A 22,442-nucleotide genomic window follows, 5' to 3' on the forward strand; every position below is an offset into this window, starting at 1 on the left:
TCAGTGATGCATTTAAGACGACCATTATCTCCTACCTAAATGGCTTTTCTGAGCATGGTTTGGCTCTCTTTGTTGCTCCTAATACTCTGTCTTTCCAACAGTGCATCATTAGATTTAACTCCTCTCTGTGTTGCCAATTCTGGAGATAGATTTGGTCACACAACCAAGTCTTTTTTTTCCCCCTGACAATCAGAAGACTGTATTTTATTCTGCACTTTGTTTACTGATGGTTGTCACTATCCAAACCTTTTCTCATATCTGGTACTTTGTCAGCTCTTAAAGCTGATTGTTACACGTGTGCTACAACGACCTATCTGGTTATGGTATGCTGCCTGGGAGAGAAGGAAACAGCCTGGAACGATAAAGGCATTGTCCTGAGTTTTAACTACACACACAGACTACTACCCTTTTGGCTAATTCTCTTTCCATCTTGTTTTGTTGAAAAGATGCAGCATTGATAATTGGAGTCTAAAAGCTCTGGTTGTGTCAGCTTATAATTGAAAATTGGTGTTGGTAAAAAAAAAAAGAAGATATAATTTGACTTTAGATAGTCGTACTCATTTTTAGGTCTCGCCTGGCGTTGCAGCGCGAAAACGCTGTCGCCAGTGAGACCTATTGTTGTTGTTTTGCCACCCAAGGGAGACAGACCGGTGCACGAGCCGCTTAGGGTGTGTGGACGCGCTTCGCGCACACACAGCGTTACTGAGGCCGGCCGAAGGCATGCACACACGCACAAACACTCACAGATAGACGCGCATGCGCACACACACGCAGACACACATACATACACACACGCCGCCGCCGCCCCCCACGCTCGCGCACACACACACACACACACACACACACACACACACACACATGGCGCCACACCCCCTCCCCCCCACAATTAAGTCCCACTTACCGCATCAGCGGCCTCAGCCGCCACTCCTGACTTCTGCTGCCACCGCGGGCCTCTCCCTCAGGCATGGGAGCCCTGCATCACCACTGCTCCTGGGCCATCCACTCCGTGGGCGCGGGCTTCTCGCAGAAGACGGAAGTCCCGCCCCACGACAGGCGTGACGCTCCCGAACTTCCGGTTTCGGGATGTGCATGCTCACGGCTTGTTTTTTCTTGTTATTACTGTTCCGGAAGATCAGGGAAGGGACCGAGTAAAAAAAAAAAAAATGTCAAAACATTTTCAAATATTTGAAACACCTTGTTTCATCAAAATGTTTGTGCCGTTCCTTTCTTACACGGTTCTCTGTACTGACCAAGAAACAGACGAGTTTGACCCCGAGGGAATGCCTCGCAGCGAGGAGACGCCACCTCGACTCCACCGAAGAAAATAAGGAACGGTTTAAGGACGTACACCATGCGCCTAGCAGCACATTGATGATCAACTCGAGTACTGATTCTACTCTGCTGACAAACCCCAAGAAACGCCACGACGCTGGGACCAGTGATCTATGCCATTCAAAGATACGAATAACTCTAGAGGAATCCCCTTTCTACCTCAAGGGTGTAGCATGATGTCCTACCACAAACAGCAGTGAGCCCTGATGAAGACCTTCCTCCAATTTACCTCCTGTCGTTGTATAGAAGGTCGAAACGCGTAGGCTTATCGTTTGGGCCAGGAGAAGTGTATGCCTTATGACCCAACAATTCAAGAGGACATATAGTGAGACAAGCGTCTCACGTTACGGCTAAAAAACTTGGTTTTTCTAAAAAGAATTCTCCGACCCTATACAGGACTACATTCATTGTTCTTTTGTGGAAAAGTACCCATATCCCAAAGTCAGCTAATTGATCCTTAGTAGGACCTTTCTTTTCTTTCGTGAGCCAACTTGGAAGAACAGCCAAGACTTTGTGTATTTAGGAGCATAAATACTAGTAAAATAGGTCTCTTTAATGTTTTGTATTTACGTAGAGTATTGTTAAGTGTTATGTAGAAGTAATGTCAAATGTTGTGTTGACAAATGTTTATGTCATGAATTTATTATCATTTTTTTGATACTCGTTGAATGCTTTTTATCAAAGGAGATGATATAAAACACGGTGCTTACACCCAAATGTGTACCATTGAATAACTCTGAAGAAAATGCAAAAGTATATATTGCTGACAATGTCAATAAATTAGGACATTGATCAAAATCATGTGTACAATCTATGGTGTCAGAGGCAACCCTTATTTGCTATAGTTCCTTTCTTACACTGCATGCATGTTTCAGATTACAATGCAGGCGCGGTTCATGAAATATTTAACAACAATACCATTTTATGGGCAGTTTGCGTTCTGTGAGCCTTCCTGTTTACATTGGAGTGATTAATTCCAATCCAACATGGCTGCTGCCTTTGCCATCTGAAATACTATGCCAGTTAGCAGTGAACCACTCGGAAGTAAAGGCAGCGTGACAGTTTTGTCCTGTCGGGTCATCCGTACTGGGCTTCGTCTGCACAGCTCTATGTTCCGTGGTCCTCGGCGCAGTTTCCTGCTTGACCCCCTTAGCAAACTCCACTTTTGGGATCATGTCTGGCCCAGGGTCCTTGCCCGCTGTGCGGATCAGCATTGAGTCGACCTGCGAAAAGCAGGTGCAGGAGGTGGGTCTGGATGGATCCGAGACCTACGTGCAGCCCCTGGACATGTCCCAGAACCTAGCTCGCCTGGGACAGACCATCGACTTCAGCACGGGGCCCGGAGGCGAGGAGGAAGCGGGCGGCTCTCCCTCTGGTCGGGACTGGGGGGTTCCTGAGCCGGACGACGAAGAGGGTAAGGAACGTGGTCCAGATATGGGAATTTGGGTGTGCTGCTGTTCTTGGTAGATGTATTAAAGTCAGTGCTTTGAATGAACAGTTGTTAAGTACCTGCACTTCATTTGCAAGGCTGCTGTACTTTTAATTGGAGAGAAGCTGTACTTCTCAGTAGCAAACAGGTACCCTGGGACAGTGAGAACCGGTGCTTCTGGTTTTCCATTTCAAGCACTTATGGTATTGTAGCATTTAAATAGCGCTTAAGACTCCGTTGTGGAACGCCTTCTTTGACAGGTAACAGACTACACTGGGAAGAGCGCGTTGTTAACAGTATGTTATTGTACGCCTATGTTGCCACCAAAGAGTGATCAGATGTGTGCTTTTTAGGTCTCGCCTGAACCAATGCACTTGCGCATTGCTCTGACGAGATTATAGTAAGCGGAAAAGAAAAGCTACCAAAACGGCTGTGGATCGCATACAGTTCATGTGATCTATGCGCGTGCACAGAGCCAGCCACATAACACACCACCATTTGTCTGTGCCTCGGCATCAGACTTCAAAGGCTGCCGCTCCCTCGCCCCCCCCCTCCGCCACAGCAATGCCGAGAGCTTGTTTCTGGACGAAAGTGAAAGCCTACCGTGCTTGTTTACAGTAGCCTTGCTCCTCAAATGCTGTTGCTGTGTTGCCATCTCTCTAGGGACACTCAGCTTGAAAACAATCGACTTGCTAGCTGCAATGCTACATCCGCTATGCTTTGCCTCTAGACACGTTGATCCCTCGCAGACTGTGCTGACACTGCCCCTCCTGATTCTGAAACTGACCAACGCAGTCACCACGCAGTCTCTTCTCTCTGTCTTATGATGTCTGCCCTGCTACTATTTACTTCGGACCCTCACCCCCGTCACCCTCACACACCCTCACCCTCCCTCACCCCTTCACCCTCACACCCCTTCACCCTCACACCCCTTCACCCTCACACCCCTTCACCCTCACACCCCCTCACCCTCACACCCCCTCACCCTCACACCCCCTCACCCTCACACCCCCTCACCCTCACACCCCCTCACCCTCACACCCCCTCACACACCCTCACCCTCACACACCCTCACTCACTCACCCACCCTCACTCACCCTCACCACCCTCTCACCCTCACAACCCTCTCACCCTCACCCCCCCCACACCCCCACACAACCACACAACCTCACCCTCACACCACCACATCACTCTGGGACACCACCACATCACTCTGGGACACCACCACATCACTCTGGGACACCACCACATCACTCTGGGACACCACCACATCACTCTGGGACACCACCACATCATTCAGGAACACCACCACATCACTCAGGGGCATCACTCAGGGGCATCACTCAGGGACACCACCACATCACTCAGGGACACCACCACATCACTCAGGGACATCACTCAGGAACACCACCACATCACTCAGGTGCATCACTCAGGGACACCACCAAATCACTCGGGGACACCACCACATCACTCGGGGACACCACCACATCACTCGGGGACACCACCACATCACTCGGGGACACCACCACATCACTCGGGGACACCACCACATCACTCGGGGACACCACCACATCACTCGGGGACACCACCACATCACTCAGGGACACCACCACATCACTCAGGGGCATCACTCTGGGACACCACCGCATCACTCGGGGACACCACCACATCACTCGGGGACACCACTCAGGGACACCACCACATCACTCAGGGGCACCACTCAGGGGCATCACTCGGGGACACAACCACATCACTCGAGGGCACCACGCCATCACTCGGGGGCACCACGCCATCACTCGGGGGCACCACCCCATCACTCGGGGGCACCACCACATCACTCAGCCGCACCACCACATCACTCAGCCCAAGCACATCATCAATCAGCACCACAACAGCACTGCCCTTGCTTGCTACCAACAAGCATTGCCATAGCCAATAGGACTCGCATTATGAAAGTGTAAGCTATTGGCTTTGTGAATAACAATGCTATTAATTTATATATTTTCAAAGCCAGCACATATTCAAGAAATTTGTCATTTACAATACCAATAGCTCACACTTTCCTAATGCGAGACCTATTGCATTGCAAATGCTTGTATTAGTTCATGTCTTATTCTTTGAAATGGTCTTACTGCAAGGCCCTGCTTCTCAGGTGTGTTTATTTTGATTTTTTTTTTACTTTTCTTCTTTCTCGTTGTTGCTTCAGACTTCTAATTGTTTCTTTCGTTTTTGCCCTCACTCTATCGCCCTCACTCTATCGCCCTCATCGCCACAGCATCACTCAGGGGCACCACAGTATCAATCTGTGCAACCATTCAACAACTGGTTCAAATATGTTCTTTCAATGTTTCAAGCTTTATTACAAATGTCACAAAAAGATGTTAATATTTCATTTCTGTTCTTGGATTTTCGTCACATTAAAATACACTGAAAATATTCTTCACAAAAGTTATTTACAAAAGTTTAAGCTATTGCCATTATAAATTACAATAAGTTTTATTTAAGTATTAAAAAAAGCCATTATTTGTAATATCAATACATCTAAGTCACGTAAATACAACACATATTGCATTACAAATGCTATAGTTGTCAAATTTGCGAAAGTTATAACTATTGGCATTGTAAATGTCAAAGCTATTAATGTACCTAGTTTCAAAACCAACTCATAAAAAACAAAATTTGTCATTTACAATACCAATAGCTCAAACATTCCTAATGCGAGACCTATTGCATTGCAAATGCTTGTTGTAATAGTTGTTCTTCTGGCTTAATGTTTTCTGCAATCCCTCTTTTGAGGGGATATATTCCGTGTTCATGAGTTTGTTAATGGAGTTGATGAACTAGCATTGTACATAAGTAATTTTTTCTTTTCCAACCATTTTATATCCGTTTTTTGAACGGACCCAACAGATCACAAACAAAGATCACCTTTGATGTTTTCTCACACTGTTTATACATTCCCAAGGCGTGTCTTCTTTCTCCATTGATGGTTTCCCCAGGACGTCACACCTCTGCTATACTTTGTGTCTCTCTCTCTTCAGTTAACATTGGCCTTTGTCTCCCACGAGGTAAAAACTGACTCATTCAGTTACTGTAATAAGATGTCGAGATGACAGGTGAGATATAGGTTCAAGGCGGATGCTGCAAGTGTCTATACTGCCTTTCGCCTTACCATGACATTGTTGCTTCTACACACTTTTTTAAAATGAGACCCACAGTCTGCAGAAAGATACATTTGAAGCTGTTCCCTGCACAGCATTCTAAGACCACAAAGCCTTTTTGCCCAGTCGAAACTAGAGATAGGAAAGATTCTCCCCACTTAAAGAAGACAAATGACATGCTCATTTATCTCACTTTATATGCATCCCCACCTCTTTCAGGAAGGAACCTGTTGTGCCATCCACCCACCCTCACTAATGCTCAGTTTTGCTATGTTTTCTTAGTGTTAGAGTGTTGGGTGGAGGAAAGCCTCACACCTTAAAAGTATGAGACGTGCCTGGCACACTATGAAAGTGTTACAATTTTTCTCTTTCATTGTCGCTTTTCAGAACAGCTTGTAAAGCTTATTTTATTTAGCAGTTTTTTCAGAACTTCCCCATTTGAACCGTTTTTAATATGCTCTCTGGTTGGGTTGCCTTAACACCACTCGGAAAGATCAATCTCAGTAAGCACTACTTTAATAGTTTGGTTTATTTTATTAGAATCTTCTAAGGACCACCTTGAAAATGTTCAGTTTTTTAGCTAAATCCTTAAAAACAAAAAAAAGCTGAGATGGGAAAAGCATCATTTGGCCTAATTGTGTTTTTTACTGTTCTCAGGGAGAAACCTAGCCTGTTCTTAGGGAGAAACCTAGACCCCACCTCTGCAACATTCCAGGAATGTTCCAGCACATCTGCTATGCTATGAGAATTATGATTCAGAGTAGGAGGCTTTACGTTTTCTATCTGTTCTTTGGTCTCTTGATCATGGATGAGGGCTTTGACTTGGGATGTCCGACGACATGTTAAATGTCTGTCAGGGCAGTCTGGGGTGTTTTAGACCAGCTCCCGGTGTCTGAAAACTACAGGCCTCTGAGGTTTAAGTGATGGCTTCAGGGGATGCCTAAGTATCAGGTAGGGATCTCTAAACCTCTCCAAGCTGGCGAGAGGTCGAGTAGGTGCAAGAGGCAGCACCCTCCGATGAAACTATTGTGACGACAAGCACCTTCGCTATTCTTATGTAGCACAATGCCAAGCTTGAATAGATAGGACCACTGCACTTTACGCCACTGCACTCTGCAACACTCTATGCCAATGCACTCTACATCAGTCCATTCTATACTCCACTGTATGCCATGCAACTCCACTTTTTGCCTCTCCAATACCCAACACTTTGTGCCACTCCACTCTACAACACTCTTTGACACCCTACGACACTCTTTGCCATTCCACTCTGCAACACTCTCCTCTACCCCACTAACTTTTAGCCATGCTGAACAGCAGCCAGGCTGGTGTACAACATGGCTAAAACACATTAGCAAAGCCAATTGCTCTTGCGTAGGCGTGACCTATTGGCTTTGCCAATGCTTGTCTACGATTACTGTAATCTTGACATGCTCAAACAAGATACATTTTATTTAGACCATTCTTCTATGATTCAATATGATCATACATTGTACAAACGCCAGCTTAGTGTTCTTGTTGTGACATTTAAAAAAATATTTTCTGCTAATAAATGTTTTTCTGCAATTGTTGGTGCCACCAACAGGATTTTCCAATTTGCTTTGGCATTCCTCCGATTAATCCTGAACTTCATGAAATCCTCTTCAAAGACAGTTATCTTAACGTCAGTCAAGTGCTCAACCTTAAACTGATGATAATCTTACCCCATAAAAATTTTCCACTCATGCTAGTAAGTTGGGAAATTACCGCAGTAGTAGTGTGAACCAAAACATTTTTATTGTTTGTCAATCCATGCCTGTACTGTTCCCTTTAGTGTACAAAAAAAAGTCAAGAGTAGAATGTTGTGCTTTGTACAGTTCTGTTTCTGATGCTCATACTATTTATTTCAGGACATGACATTTTTCAGCGGGACGCCATGAATAATGTTGTGAGTGCCCAGCCACAGCTCGAACCCAGCGCAGTATGGACTACAACTCTCCGTCAAGGGTGCTTCTACCTTCTCGTCTACGTTCCAATCACATGTGCATTATTGCAGCTCTTCATGTGGTCCCAATTCAGCCTGCACGGAAAACGCCTCCAGACAGTGAAGGCCCATCGCCAAGCAGTGTCCCAGAACAGGCCGCCTCAGGACATTAAGACCATTTAACAAATCAAGACCAACTGATTGTGTATTGCAGAATCTGCTGTGAATGTGAGCCTTTGGATCAAATGTATATTCACTTCATTATCATTTCAGAAAGGACTGGGTAAAGGGAGTGAAATCTCAAATACGCACGTCAAGCACTTAAATATTATTAACACAAAGGAGCCATCCTACCTATTTAATCAAGTTTTTAAGGAAAGACGTTTAGTGAAAAGTGATTGCCCAAGCAAACAATATCACAAAATGATGGACAAATTAGGTATAATAATTTTGTTTCAAAATGTATGCAAGCATATCCGATTAATTTGGAAATTCTTATACATCTGGTAGCTTGCTTTCTGGTTCTAGTAGCACAAGGGCCAAGCTTTGTGCACTTTTCCCACCTGTAATACACATAGCTGAGCCCCTAAAAATTATGCCAAATGTATGTGACATCTATACACAAACCTAGTTTTCGATATCCTAAATTAATGATAGGGTCTGATTCACAAAACTTTATGTACATAAGTTCTACTTAGTAATTCTAAAGTGCCATTGCAGACCTAAGATTCTGATTCCCAGAATGTTTTTTCTTCAGGCATTTGCATTTTTAGATAGCACTTATGACTACAGAAAGTCCCTCAGTGTGACTGTATTTCCACATCTGCCATGTGAAGATTTGCGGTAGGAACATGGGTCCATTTGTACAAATTTCGGCGTTTGCGAATGCAATTTTGCCAAATGGTATGTATTAAAGCAAATCTGCGTGCAAAATAAGGAATCGCAAATTTTGCGATTCCTTATTTTGCGATTGCATTTAGGAATCGCACATTTTGTGGTTCCTTAAATGCAATGTAAGAAGCACCAAAAATTTTAATTTTTCAAAGTACAATGTGAAGCGCATACATGCCCTTAGGTCATGTCTGTGCGCCACATGTGCACCCATGCTTATTTCAGGGGTGCAACAGGGTGTTCCTTTGGACACCCCTGCACCCTTGAAATTGCATTCTCAATTTGCTATTCGCAGGAATGAATGGGGAGGTATTCCTTAATTGCGAATCGCAATTTGCGATTCATAATTAAGGAATATGTAGGATTCGCAAAATGTATTGCAAATCCTACATACATAGAATTTTGCGATTCTCAAATAGCGATTTGCAAAGAATCGCTATTTGAGAATCGCAAAATGACTTCTTGATACATATGGCCCATGGTTATTTCAATAGGAAAGGTAAGCAGTTGATTTTTGGTATTGTGTTGATAGCCCACAAAATATATTAAGCATGTGGTATTCACATTGATAAATATGGCCAGTGAATTTGCAGATCAAAGCTAAGTTGCAAAACATTGAGAAAGCATGCAAATTGTGTGGCAAAAGTCTTGAACTGTCTATTTATTTTGAATCGGGATACAGGAGAAAGGGGTTTCTTCACAAGCAAAAGTATTTACCAGCATGAGAAAAATAAATGTTATGGCGCATTTGTTTGGTAAAAAAAACCACTAACGGTCCAGTTCAGAGTTAGGCATACACATGAACATCTATTTTTAGAGGTTTTCAGATATAGGTTTATGATAAATTGGTAACTTTATGGATATGTTTGGCATAATCCCAAGACTTGTGAAACTATTATTTTTGTGTGTGAAATATGCCATAATTATTCTTATTGAGATCCTTTTCACATCCCAAATAATGTGGATATTGAGCAAGTGGAGATCACCAAAATCCTGTATGTGCCTCTATAATAACTGCATGTGCCAGGACACTTATACATACTTGCCTCTCATGTGCGTCCAGACTCCTTTGTGGTTCAGCCGTACCAAACTGTCTGATGTTTGGCGTTTCTTTTTTTTATTTTTATTTATTTGCTCCCTTAAGTTGACTGTTGTCTCAAACACAGTTCATTTTCTACCGTCAGGCTGAAAAGAGCTTTTTTCTTAATCTTATCCGCTCTAGGGAATTTTGAGCATAGAGTTAGCATACCATCCTTGAAGTAGAGCACACTTGGAAACACAGTCCCCTTATTGAGGCTAGCATAGAATGCCTGCATTGCTTCGGTTGAGGTTTCCTCCATGTGCTACCAGAAAGAGTCTCTCCCACCGAAGATGGCGAACATTGTTTTCATGCTCCAAAGAACAGTACTGTTGTACTTTGGTTGTGATGATTACACTAAAATTGACAGCACCCGCGTAACGGTTAGAAGTGAATGGTTGCTTCCTTTCTTTCTGCCACTGTGAGGATCCTTGTTCAAATCAGAGGAACTTGTTAGGAATATTTTTTAAGTAGGTAAGAAAGAAGCTAGTCGGTCAAGAGTTTGTCCAACGAGTTAACGACTTGAGACTGCATAAAGAGCTTTCCATCGCTAGGGAATAGTTCTGGCACCCACCCAGCATCCACTAAATATCTCACATCTCGCATCCTTTCAACAATAAAACCAACAACAGAAAGTCAAAGTTGAAACTAGCCACTTGTTCCTCCTTTGTATTATTTGTATAGTCCTATAAGAGATTCAGGCCTGATTCTCACGCAGTGTTGACAACGGAGAACCATCTTTTTGCCAGTGCCATTTATTAGCAGTAGGTTCAACTTGTATAATTGGATGTTGCTTTTGATTGGCAGTCATCTTTATGTTAGGATTTGTAATGTTTAGGATGTGTGGATTAAGGTTTTAAAAGCATCAGTTTTCCTATTTTCCTACATTCTCCTCCTTGACCTCCAGATCATTGCTTTCTTTATGATCGTCGTAGTGTTTTTTTTAATTGGCAGATTAATACCCAAGACCTGAATAGTGCAATGACGTATTCAAATATAAAGCCAGTATCTCCTACCTGTCAACCTGAACAAAAGGTTCTTTCGGCCAGATTTGGTTGTGGTAAAGATTTCCTTTCTAAACTGCCCTCTGCCTTCGACCTCAGGTTCATCCTTTCCTCAAAAGTATACACTGAATAATCTAGACTCCCACAAGTCATCTAAATGCAAATTAACTAACATGCAAAGCAAGATGGAGTCTTTTTGAAAGACAGAAGGGTCTCCCGTTGACGTTTTGACCGGTAGCAGTTTGTACAAGTTTTAATGAGAGATAGGGCAGGGTTCAAGGACAAAAGTCCGACTGAATGATCTGTGTCACAGTCATCTGCTGTAAAAGTAATGTTTTAGAGTGCTCAGTTCTGAAAAAAATAAGCACATACAGGGGTGAGCTATATTAAAGTCCACCAGGATGCCAGCCAGATCCCTTCATGCATTGTGTGATTGTCCTCTTTGGTATTGCGTGGGTTGGTTTAGGTTGATGGTGACTTTCTGACCACACAAATAAATCTTATGGAAAGTCTGTTGAGGCGGTACCAGGACTGGGAATAGCCTATAACTGTCATCTAGCCTGCACTGATTAGACAACTCCGTTACTTGAATGTTGTCTCTTCTTGTTGCTTTTTAGCTTTTGCTAAGTTAGATATTATGTACAACCATGGCGTTTACACTAGAGTTCATCCATTATAAAGGAAAAAGGATGATATAGTTAATATTATTGGAGTGAGTCCAGGGCAAATTTATCTCAACCTCTCATGTCTCTAAAGGATCAGAGAAGTGAATTTAAAGAATCTCGGGGGTAGGGTGTGGTGGTAAGTCATGGAGACACCCTTCCAGCCCAGCATATATAGCTCAAACTGCAGATTATCAGTGTGGTAGACCTCGGACCAACTATTTCAGCTCAGCTAAAGTTGTGTATGAGGTAAAGCCAGAAAATGGAGTTCTCCCAACCTGCTAAGTTAATTGTGAGGTTGAACTGGGGAAGTACTATCCCATCCCGGTTTAAGTTGTCTGAGGTAATCCCAGAAGCAATTAACCCAGCATGTTCAATTGACCCAGGAACAGCTGTTCCAAGCCTGCTTCATTTGTCTGAGTAAAGCTAAGAGTTAGACCAGCCTGCTCATTTGACTGTGGGGGTAAACTCTAAAGTGTCTGTACCAACTCCGCTTTAGTTGCCTTTGAGATAAATGAAGGAATGGAGTTAGCCCCACTTACTCCAGGAGTAGTGCTTCTAATTGAGAGTAAGGGTTTTTTCTAGCCCTTGGCCCTTTTCAGGTCCAAAATGAGAAGATGCCACAGGAAGAAGCCGTTAACCTTTCTTCTCTTTATCCAAACGTCTGCTCTGGTACTTTAAGTGGAAAGGTGAAATACAACTTATAGGCGGGTAGAAGAGGAGCAACCTAGTGATACTGTCGACCTTGGGAAGGAACAACCATTAACAAAGAAAGAGATAGGGCACACAGGAGGAATCCTAACAATACGAGCTGTAGCCTCTAAAATGGATTTCTAGCAGCTTTGGCTATGGAGCACATGTACTCTACCTGAGTACCAATGCACTCCAGTATTTCCAAATGGCCTAGAGGTCAGAAGAGGCACATACACATGACCTTTCACTGCATAGCCGGGAACTAATCTATGCAGGGGAAAGTTGGGAGAAGGGTACATGTTTACTTTGCCGAGATTCCCATACACCCTTCACAATCACAGGTCCTGGTAAATAATCCTTTCCTTTAGAAATGGGGCTTCCAGGTTCCCAAATCACATAGAGGGGAAAGCAATGTTGCATGTAAAGTCTGTGAGCCTTACTGGATGGTCAAAGGCGCACTATCAATGCCCTGTGATCGCCTCTGGTCAGCACTGCAGATGGTCATGATCATAACCAAAAGCCGGGATGATGAGTACCTTCAAGGATGGAGGACAGGAAGGGGCTGAGCTGAAGACTCTGCTTATGGGTGAGAACTACAGTGTACTCCTTTTTAAAAGTTGTGCCTTCTAATTTCAGAACCACTCGGCTCAGTAATTTTCACTAACTAGCCAAGTGACACAAGGTTTACACTAAAAGCATTGCAGATCCTATGCATGTAACTTTCCCTGTGGTTACTACTGCAGTTCAGAGCTGCTGGGAGGTCGCTTGATAGTTTTGCTGCCCTGGAAACTCTCTTATGGTAGGACTATGCCGAAGGGTAGTAGCAGTAATATATTTGTTTGGACCCAAAAATAAAAAGGACATGGCTGTACTTGTGGCCTGAGGCTCAGAGCTCTTTTTAAGAACCCATCTAATGCCTGTTTATTAGCCTCTTCCCCCTGTATCACCACTTGCCAGTAAGTCTGTGGCAGCTGGTCCCTCCGTACAAGGAGATGAGCAACACTGCTTACTCTTACACCGGGTTGTTGTGATTGTTTTCTCTCCTTTCTCTTGTGCACTGTTTAGTAAAGCTTGTTTTTTTGTAGTAAAGAAACAAACATTTTTTTATAGACTACGGTGTGTATTTTTGTACTTCCATTCCTCAGATTATAATGAATTGAAATTTACAGGGTACCAGAAACCTTTCCTTTTTTATTTATTTTGAGTGTAGTGTTTGACTTAGATTTTTTCTGTTTGTAGAAAAGCAGTACCCAATTGTAACAGTATAATCTTGCATGGTCCATGCTTTTTTTATTTCCCATTTGCATTCCTTAAAGCACTGGGTCAACTATATGGCATGTTATAATTCATTTTTTCTACACTCTATGCAAGTTTTAAATGGCATGGTTTTCCTATTTATTTAACAACTTGAGAGTCCGAGAATTGTGTATTACAGTGCTGCACAGTGCTTGTTCCTTTCCCCAAAAAGGAGATATTCAAAGAGCTGTGAAGAAAATAATCTGAATGAAAAGAAACCTCCATTTATAGTCTTTTTCTACTGTACGGGCACATGTTTGAAGAGTGAGAAAACTGCAATTCACGTGTTCTTCATTTTTGTATTCTCACCTGGTTGAGCTTCAGTTTCAAAATGTTCATCATGCCAAAATCCGTTATGCCGAAACCTCTATGGCCAGCACATTGTATTTATTGAGCTGTTTGGATAGAGGTTTCAGTGGTGTACTGGTCATCTGACATTAGGTTCCTTGTGTATCAAAGCTTGTTCTGAATGACACCACCTCAGTCCCAATTTCCCTACCCTTCACAGACAATGTGCTGTTTAACATTTACACTGCCAGGGATGAAATGTATTTTTATATCTGTGCATTTGATGACATATATATATGTGTATGAAAACATTGAAATGGCTGCGTAGTGCTGTGTATGTTCCGGTCATACTTTTACATCCGATTTTAAAAACAAGTCTTTCTTCTACCGGGAAACGTATGTGTCCTTGTGCCATACTCTACTGTTTCTACTTTTTCTGACTTTCAAACTGTTAAGATTTCCCTGCTGATTTTGGTGGGTAATTTAGCCCTTGTATTGCATTTTACATAGGGTTACCATTAGGTTGTTTACGAAGGCATGTTTGCTCTCTGCTCAACATACTAAGGCATGTTTGCTCTCTGCTCAACATACTAAGAGGGGTTACTGCCTTCTGTTGATGGTGTTACCTGCTGTTAGTTGCCCATCCCCGAATTATGGACTTGAGAGGAAGGTGTGTAATAAGGGAAAAGACAATGAAAATTCTTTAAGGCCCAAAAGTGTGTGGGCGTATTATGGGCACCAGTCCCTGAGTCTCACCCAGCACAGGCTAAACACACTAATCCTGGAATCCAAGCATACAGTAGCAAATGCCAACATTCTAAGAATTATGATTGGCTGAGCCAATCTCATCATCCCATAAATGGTGCGAATCGATCTATATTTTTAGTGTGCCATTTTGGAAAATAAATTGCCATTGTGAAACCCTTTACTGCTTATTGTGGATTTGAAAACCTATTTTATTTATTTGATGAGTATTGTACTGCACTGTTAGGTCGACTTGCAGACATTTCATCTGGTTTATTTGTGAACTACTTGCAGTGATACAAACTGAGTTATCACTTTACCCTGAGCGACCGCTCTACAACTGCCAACACATTGACTACAGAGATTGCAATTAATTCTACATAAATCAAAGTAAAATTATGTTAAGTGCCTCTGTGTTTGTCCAAACTGTAATGTATTAACCTGTTTTGATGTGTGTCATCTGATTTGCAAAGGATGTATTTGTATTATGTTAATAACAATGTAATTAGTGACAAAACTATTGTTATAAATCATGACATTATGTTTAGAATGTGTTGTCTATCCCTTTATCATTTTGCATAGCCTATGTATACTCTTTCTTTTACCACCTACAGCTGTTCTACAGGAGTGACTACCAGGACTTGGGTTTTCGTTGAGATGGCAGTGGAATATGGAACAGGAGCCTGGCAAGGGTTTGTCTGTAGAACAGTGTACTGTGCTCAGAATCCAGCAGGATTTAAAGTGCATTGAAATAAAACATGAAATATAACTGTTAAGTGTTTTTTAGAAGTCAAATATTTGCCTTGTCGTCAATATAAATCCAAATCCAAGTGTTCATGTCCCTCAGGGGCACTGCTGATTCAAAAGGAGTTCCTACAAGGTGAAGAGCTCCTTTTGAATCTGGCGTGCACCTGCAAGGTGATGCACCAAAAGTCTTTATATTCTCCGTTTTGTGAACTTTTTAGATGTTGTGCTCAACAGAGTATGAGTGGGAATTTAGAAATGCTCTTTTGTATAAGAAAATTCTGAAATGTTAACACCCACCCCCGCCAGCAAGCATTAATATAAAGTTGTGGCCCTTATGTATCAATGCATTTCCCCATAGACACGGAAATCCTTTGATACATCAGGCCACGTATCTCCATTTCTCTTATAACTTTGGTGATAATGGGAGTGCCGTCCAAGGAAACATTTCTTATAATCAAGATTTGCATTAAATGTACAATATTTTCTAATTGCTATGTGGACATGTCTGACTGCCTTTGTAGAGTTCCTGTAGTGACATGATTGCAGAGTTTTCTGTTTTGTATCTTTTAAAAACTGTTTGAAAATACAAAATGAGATGACATGTATATGATCAAATATCATACCAGAATACTTTTTATTAATCTCAGGATGTACCAAACTACACATCGCAAATAGACCAAACGTTTCATTACAGTTCTTACCACCAAGTCCCAGTGTAAAATACAAACCATGCATTTGTGAATTCACTTTGTCTGTGCTTATGTTCATATTTCATAAAGACATATTTTTCGGAGATTGTACTCATGTGGTCTTTTACAGTTGTTAGGTGTCTAAAAATTTTGTTTTATTTGCAAAAGGCAATTCTCAATCTCGGGTATTCATTACCGCTAGTATACATTTGCGGGCCCTTTAGAATTTCAGACCAGTTTGTGAAATTGTATTTCTAATTAAATAGAAAATATTCAAAGTGTTTTGTAAAGCACCTAGGAATAGCAGGCACCCAGAACAGAGATATTGCCTCTCCCAGGCTTTCAGTTCTCAAACACCCTTAGTGCTATTCACTTAACTAGCATCTCAGTTTTGATTGAAGCTACTCCATGAAAGATTTCTTCGATTAATGTTTTATGATTCTCATTAATAGCACAAACTTGGTTGATGGAAATGCGTCCCTAGATCTTAACTACTGGTAATAACTGTGGGTGCATTTCATATTTGTTTTAGCTTTTCAATTCCGTGATCTATATACAGATGAGTCTTGGATCTTCACCAGTAAAGGACAGCGCAGGCGAATTGGACTTTTCCATCCTTGCCATGTGCTCTTCATCTTAGTTCATAACCACCACAATAGTATAGCAAGTAAGAGGCTGAAAAAGGCGTTTGGGAGGGTAGAAGAAAGCTTGAATGACTAATAAAACTGATTCTTGAAATGTTTATGCCGAAGGCACATGGCTTCACAATTAAAAATAATCCACTGATCTCCAAATGGATGTGAAATAAATTTCTGCACTAGCAATTATCCACAATAATACTTCGGCTTTTCGCGTCCACCTCGAAGGCTTGCCTCGAGGAGGGCAGTTTGCACTTTCATAACATGAGCATATTCATGAGGCTATATGCTTAGGGCGTTAGATTCTTTCAACACAGGAGCTTCTGTGCCTTATGTTACAATAGAAAAATCAAGTTGATTACAGTACTTTACATCTAGTCTTGTGAAGACTGCTTATCTCAAGCTGGACTGTTTGCAAATGCATTGCCTGACTTTTGTAGAAGTTCAAAATCGCCTTGGAAAGAAAATGAGTACAAATAGCTAGCTTTAAAGGCTGAAAAGCTTAGGTGAGTACATAATGAGATGGCCCTTGCAATATAGAACCAAACCTCTTTTAATGAAAATCAAATTGTTATTAACGGGGTGGGGACAGCATTAAGCCCCCTAGGATTCCACAGACAAAATGACTAATGGACTGTGACATGGGTCTGTATGACCTCCTAATGCTAAATAAAAAATAGGTGGAAACAATGGGTAAAAAACAAATTCTCCTTGTTTTCCTATGCGTAAGAATGGTAATGTATGTGAAACTATACCTATTGTGCATTTTACCAATGAGCATTGCCTATACATAGACATTTTTACTGCAAGACACCATTAACTCACCAGATACAGTAGCCACCATAAAAAGCGTTACCGACGGTAGGTAACTTGTTCTTCTGATGGATACAGCTGCCTGTGGATTCCTCACCTTTTGAATCGAATCCCCAAGCAGTCCTGCTCCCGGAGGAGGGTGTCCACCTACCTATACCACCTCTGAATCCAAGCAATAATGATTCGCGAAAGTGCGGTGGGATGCCCAAGTTGCCGTCCTGCAGATTTCTACAACAGGGACACCTCTAGCCAAAGAAGAAGACTTTGCTCCAATAGAATGAGCTTGAATACCTTTAGACGGCTCCTTCTTGGCCAAGGCATAGCAGATCTTGATGCACAGGATGATCCACCTGGTAAGCGTTCGCTTGTGGACAGCTTTGCCCTTCATTCTTCCCACATAACCAATGAAGAGCTGGTCGTCCAGCCTTAAGTCCTTGGTTCCGTCAAGGTGGAAGCTGACCGCCCTCTTAGGGTCCAGGTGGTGAAGTCTCTCTCCTCCTTGGAAGGGAGAGGGGGGAGGATAGAAAGTAGGTAAGGTGATAGACTGCCCTAGATGAAAAGGAGTAACCACCTTAGGCAGGAAAGCAGCCATGGTCCTGAGAATTATCTTATCTGCATGGATAGTGGTAAAAGGAGGTTTAGAACTAAGAGCCAGAAGCTCACTTACCCTCCTGGCCGAGGTAATAGCAACCAGAAAAATTGTTTTGAAAGAGCAAAGCCTCAGCGGACAACTATGAAGAGGCTTGAAAGGAGACCCCCTCAGGAAAGTAAGAACCACATTTAAATCCCACTGAGGCATAATAAAAGGAGTGGGAGGAAATCTATTAGTGAGACCCTTAATGAACCTCATGACTATGGGAGTGATGCAGCGGAAGCGGGGGTACTTTTACTAGAATGACTAATTTCAATAACCACCTGTCTTTTCCCTGCATAAACAAAATTTGGTCCATACCTTTATACTAGGTCTTCCGATGAAACTTTTAAGTAGAGTTGATAGGGACTGATAATATCCCCCTTATGAGGACCTACAACAAAGGGAATATTCTTCGAACAGATCAACACTAACAATATTCACAACACATTAACAGCAATCATCAATAACGACAAACTGATTACTTATCAATCTGCTTTTATCTATTTCTTAATATCAATCAATCAGAATATCTTTATTCTATTGTTTGGTGCAATCATAAAAGTACAGATAAAAATTGCATAATTACAATATTAAAAAAGGTACATATATAAAAATACAGGAATACATTAAATTCATAGAAGTCAAGTAGAAGGGGGAGAAACAATTACAATTATAAAGTACAGTTATATGACCATACGTTTCCTAATGATCATCACATTTTTTAAGTATAAAGTTGTTATTGGTACACATACATGGTTGTCTAGGGCTTGAATACTAATCATCGCCACACGGCAATGACGAAGTCCTAATTCTCTTAAAAATGGCAATAAAACATTTTTCCTCTTTTCATCATACAATTTACAAAATAGGAATACATGAATGGTACTCTGGGGTGAGATATTATCACAAGGGCAAAGAGGTAGATCGTGCGTCCAATTATTAATCATAGGGAAACTAACCAATCTGTGGAAAATATTAAATCTAAAGCGCGAAAGTAAAAAGCGCTCATAGTTATTAGTTACGTAGATTAAGTAGGGCTGAATCTTAAAAGTTACTAAAACCAATTGATGCTGCTGGACAGAAGGTTTTAAGACCTCCGCTGCAGTCCTGTTGGAATCCAAAAGGGCTAGACACTCCTTCTTCAAATCTTTTCGTGAGATTGCTGAGATATCCATAGGATTCAGAAAATATTCTTCTCTCCCAATGTCTTTTAAAAAATTAGAAACATACTTCACCCATGGTCTTTTAGTAGCACCCTCTAATTTTAAAATGTCTGCCAGGACATCTCTGTTTAAATGTGTTGCTTCTTGCGTCCAGAGTCTGTGCCATAGCAGCACTGGCTCTATTTTAATCAGGTCTGTTATGTAAAAAAGGCCTAATTCTGAGTGACAATTAAAGTTAGAGGAGCTTTTGGGGAGTGCCAGGATATATTTTAGAAAAGAATTTTCAGCAACCTGGATAGGCGCGGAGTTTGCAAAACCCCAAACTCCACTACCATAGGTAGCACCGGCTACGCATTTGGCTTTATAGATTTGAATTGATTCTGCAGGGGGTCTAGTCCCTAGTTTACTTGAAAAGATTTTAAGAGCAGCGGGCGGTCGATCGAAAAAGCTCAAGCTTTTTAACAGAAACAGCTTGAGTCCACATCTCATTTTGGGCAAAAAGTATCCCGAGACAGGAAAAATGCTTGGCAAATTCGAGCTTCTGACCTGCTATAAAAATTGGCCTCTTGGATTAATTTTGCCTACCACAGTACATAGTGAAAGTCTTTGATGTATTGACTTTCAGGCGGGGAAAGCGGTCAACCACCCGCTGTAAGCCCACTTGAGTACGTGACATAAGTACAGCATCGTCAGCGTACAAAAGTGCTGGTATTGGGCGGCCTCCTACAAATGGGGGATCCAAGCTATCTTTGCACAAGACGTTTTCCAATCCATTTATATACAAGTTAAAAAGGAAGGGGGCCAGGACACAGCCCTGCCTGACCCCGCTTCTGATTGGAATTTTGTCGGTGCGTTCTCCATTTAGGCCAAAGCGAACGCGGGCTGACGCGTTGCTATAAAAACGTTTAAGATAATACATAATGTTAGATTCAACCCCAAGTTGTTCTAGTATTAACCACAGTTTAGAATGGACCACACAATCGAAGGCGGCCGAGAGATCTACAAAGGCCAAAAACAAATTACCCTGTTTTGCCCTTGTGTATTTCCCGACCCGCATTAGCAAGTTCAAACCCTGTTCTACTGTCCCCAGGCCGGAACGAAAGCCATACTGAAGATCAGACAGAACAGAGTTTTCCTCCGCCCACTCCAGGAGCCGGTCCAGAATAACTCTGCCCGCTATCTTTGTGAAGGAATCCAATAGGGAAATAGGCCTGTAGCAGGCTGGGTCCTGTCTATTTCCCTTCTTGTAAATCGGAACTATGACGGCTTCCACCCAGGTGGGCAGGAATTCAGCAACGCAGCTAGCGTTAAGCACCTGGACCAGAAGGGGCGCCCATCGAGAAGAAACACTCTTAAATATATCTATGGGAACCCTGTCTGGGCCAGGCGCCTTAGCGCCCTTACTTCTACTCAGGGCCTTTTCAACCTCCTCGAGAGTAAAATGCAGGTTTCTGCTAGGGAGATGATCAAGAGTGGGGATCAAAGACCCCACTTGTTCCTCTCCTTCATACACTCTCGAAGTGTCTAACCCAATCTGAGTCGCATATTGCTATGTCTATTTTCGGGCTGACATCTTCACTAAGGAAGGGAGTTCTCACAATTTTCCAGAAGCTCGCGCTATCATTTGTTATGGAGGCTGAATGAAGAGCCTCCCAAGCTTCAGACCTCAGAATATTTTTCCTATCTTTAATTGCCATTTTGTAATCTTTCCTAGATCTGCGGATTTCCTCAGCAGATCTAGGTTTATTGTGCAGCGCCTTTTTTAGGGCTGCATAGGCCCTAGTACACCTAGAGTCAAACCAGCCTCCCTCTTTCTTTCGGTTCTTAAATTGCCTAGTGAGGGAGTTTTTAATTTCGTTTGATATTACAGAAAAGGATGCAAGACAAATTTCAGGTGGTGAATCTATCTCTAAGCACGTAGTTATTTCTAAAAGACATTTATCAACCACTGTTTTAATTATCTCTGCCTCATTTATCATAGCCCATTTTAATGTATATCCATTAGTTTTACCAATTACTAAGTCAGCGACCAAGCTGTTACATTCTTTATGATTAATCAGTGTTGATACAGTAGGCAGCAGAATAGACACGCAAAGCGGAAAGTGGTCGCTCAATACTATATCAGGAACATTAAAAGAATGGATTCTGTTCTCGCACTTATTAGAAATCGTGATATAGTCTATGGTTGTAGAGCAACCTCTACCTTTAAATGTTGGGGCTACTGTAGGGGTAGAGATACACATTTCATTTGCAAACCCTAGATCGAAATTAGCTAGCAAGATATTAAATTGTTCCCCTAAAATAGTATGTTTAAAGTGGAAACGTCCCTCACCATCATCCCGTGTTACGCCGCATCTATTGTCCTTAGTTAATTCACACAAATTACAATTGAAATCCCCCAACATGATTACCATCAATTTATGCTTAAATTTTTTTCCTGTACAAACAAGGCTTTAGTCAATTTCCTTAAGACATTCGGAACATCATCACAGGGAATATTATTATATAGATTGACAATTGCAATTGGGGTGTCGCAAGCCAGACCAAGGACCAAAATTTGAAAATAAATGTCTTTAACAGGTTCAATAATTTTCTCAAGCTCTAATTTGTTAGACAAATAGACACTCAAGCCACCCTTAGGTCTTCCATGAGGGACAGCTACAGCTGAAGTACAAAAAGTTCTATAGCCGTTCAAGTGTACTGGTTCAAGGCTCCATGTTTCTTGACAACAAAGCAAGTCTTGGGTTTGAATAAAATCCCTCCAAATTGGGTTTTCAATTTTAGATCTGATACTAGCTATGTTCCATGACGAAATTTTAAGCACCGATGGACTTGTCAGGGGGATAGTCAAGACTGCAGGGGACATCAGGGTGGGGTCAGTGTGTAAAGGGGGGGCCAATTGGTCACCCCCCCTGCCCTATTTCCTCATCTGCTGTCAGAACCCCCCCCCCCCCCAACTCCACATCCTCACACATTACTGGCACTACTGGTGGTAATTTCTCCCCAGATGCAACTACATGTTCACTCATACAGAAATAAGGATGAGAAACTTCATCTAAACCTGGTGCAGTGGGGTTAGTAATAACCGACCGCAGTCAGTCGATATTTTCCAAACCACTAAGGGTGTCATAGTAATTAAATGTAGGAATTCCATATCTTCTGACCCATGGTTCTTCTGAGTTCATTGGCAGGCAGCGGACGGGGGCTGTGCGTC

At 42.1% G+C, this 22,442-nt stretch overlaps 1 protein-coding gene across 2 annotated transcripts in view; it reads left to right on the forward strand.

Annotated features, from left to right (window-relative positions):
• SLC68A1 (solute carrier family 68 member 1) overlaps positions 1–16,084 on the forward strand; it is a 185,854-nt gene extending 169,770 nt beyond the window's left edge. For both annotated transcript variants that reach the window (XM_078643652.1, XM_078643653.1), the window contains one exon: positions 7,815–16,084. In XM_078643652.1, the coding sequence (XP_078499778.1) occupies positions 7,815–8,071 (257 nt within the window). In that variant the 3' untranslated portion in view covers positions 8,072–16,084. The remainder of the gene's footprint in view (positions 1–7,814) is intronic.
• Positions 16,085–22,442: the final 6,358 nt, after the last annotated feature.

Source organism: Lissotriton helveticus, chromosome 5_1, assembly GCF_964261635.1.
Source record: "Lissotriton helveticus chromosome 5_1, aLisHel1.1, whole genome shotgun sequence".
NCBI classification, from domain to species: domain Eukaryota; kingdom Metazoa; phylum Chordata; class Amphibia; order Caudata; family Salamandridae; genus Lissotriton; species Lissotriton helveticus.